Source organism: Plasmodium cynomolgi, assembly GCF_000321355.1.
Source record: "Plasmodium cynomolgi strain B DNA, scaffold: 0256, whole genome shotgun sequence".
NCBI classification, from domain to species: domain Eukaryota; phylum Apicomplexa; class Aconoidasida; order Haemosporida; family Plasmodiidae; genus Plasmodium; species Plasmodium cynomolgi.
In genome coordinates, this window is record NW_004192811.1 from 1347 (window position 1) to 2855 (window position 1509).

The 1509-nt window shown below is 27.4% G+C and overlaps 1 protein-coding gene across 1 annotated transcript; it reads left to right on the forward strand.

The window, feature by feature from the left end:
• Positions 1-220: 220 nt before the first annotated feature.
• Positions 221-934, forward strand: PCYB_003250 (hypothetical protein; the record flags this gene model as incomplete). The annotated part of the gene is made up of 2 exons (XM_004227746.1): positions 221-472; positions 542-934. Coding segments are annotated over 2 exons (645 nt in total), but the record flags the coding sequence as incomplete, so codon positions are not given.
• Between the last annotated feature and the right edge of the window lie 575 nt (positions 935-1509).

A 1509-nucleotide genomic window follows, 5' to 3' on the forward strand; every position in this document is an offset into this window, starting at 1 on the left:
ACATTTCATTTATAAATACTTAATATTTTGAAATCATAAATTAATGTAGTTTTGATAATGAAAGGTCAAGATAAATTCGAAGAAATAATAGTAATTTACATTTACTCTATGTCGTTACTTTTATTCCATTCACTTATATGGTTCATATTTTATACTATATTACGACTAATATTTTTAAATGTAGAAATCAAAATTTTCATGCATGTTTCATTTTATGTAGAGATTACTCGAATCACCTTCAAGCGATTTACTATCAGGAAAATTTTATAACGCTTTAAATCAGAATGTTCAGGGTTTACGTAAATACTTTAAGGATTGTGAATCATTAAATTCTGTGCCTAATGGAAATTTTCTTAAAATCTATTGTGCCCAGCTCGTAAAATATATAAAAACAAAATATGAAAATTCACATGAACAAAATAATGAATACGATGATTGCTCACTTTTAAACTATTGGATATTCGGAAAATTAGTTCAATTTTATGGTTCTAATAGGGATAGCAATTTTATCCGAGCATTTGCTGCATTGCATCTAATGTAGAGTCGTGTTATTCCTAATAATTCCAGCATATCTTCTAATAATATATGTGATCCTATCTTTGAAATCTATAAACAGGATGATTGGTATGAAAGAAAGGAATTTTACGATTATTGTGTCGATTACAAAACACTTTTAGATACTGCTAATTCTTATGATAGTAGTTGCGAGGTATATTATAAGTACATTGAAAGTAAAATTCCAATATATGAACATATTAAGAAACTCTGTACATCAGAAAATGCGGAAAAGTGTCCGAATTTTTATGCACAATTCAAGGATTACGATCCCAAATTGTTGCTATCTAATCTAAAATGTCATAAGACAATGCTAGAAAAAGAGCCAGCTCTGGAAAATGTTATGGCCACACAGGCTATTGTAACATCTCTTAAATAAGAAGATGCTTCTACATTAGCAGGAAGAACGGGATTACCAGATCCTTCACTAAAAGGAAATGGAAGTTCTAGTACTGTGACCAAAGCTGGTAATGCACTTTTGGGAGTAGTTGTAACTACTATGACATCAGGATTTTTATATAAGGTAAACAAAAATTCACATTTACACATATTAATAGTATAAACTATATTTCAATTTACATTATGTATCTACAAATAATAAATAAATATGTTGTACATTTTTTATATACAATTTACACACTTAGGAAGACGCTTAAGGAACGGATTTAGATATAACAGAAATAATATGACTAGTATAAATGGAGGCAAAAATGAACTATTTGATTACGCATCAGAATCTTTTAATCCATAAGCAGGAGGAGAAGAACATCATATTGGATATCATCCTGCATAATTTTTTTTAATTACAACATAAAATAATGATAATTTAATTAAAAATATAACTTTCAATAAGAATTTTCTGAATGTAAGAACAATTACGCTCACAACGAGAAAAGCATGACAAAAATAAGAAATTAATAAATGTTAATAAAGATATTTCAAAAATATTTATAT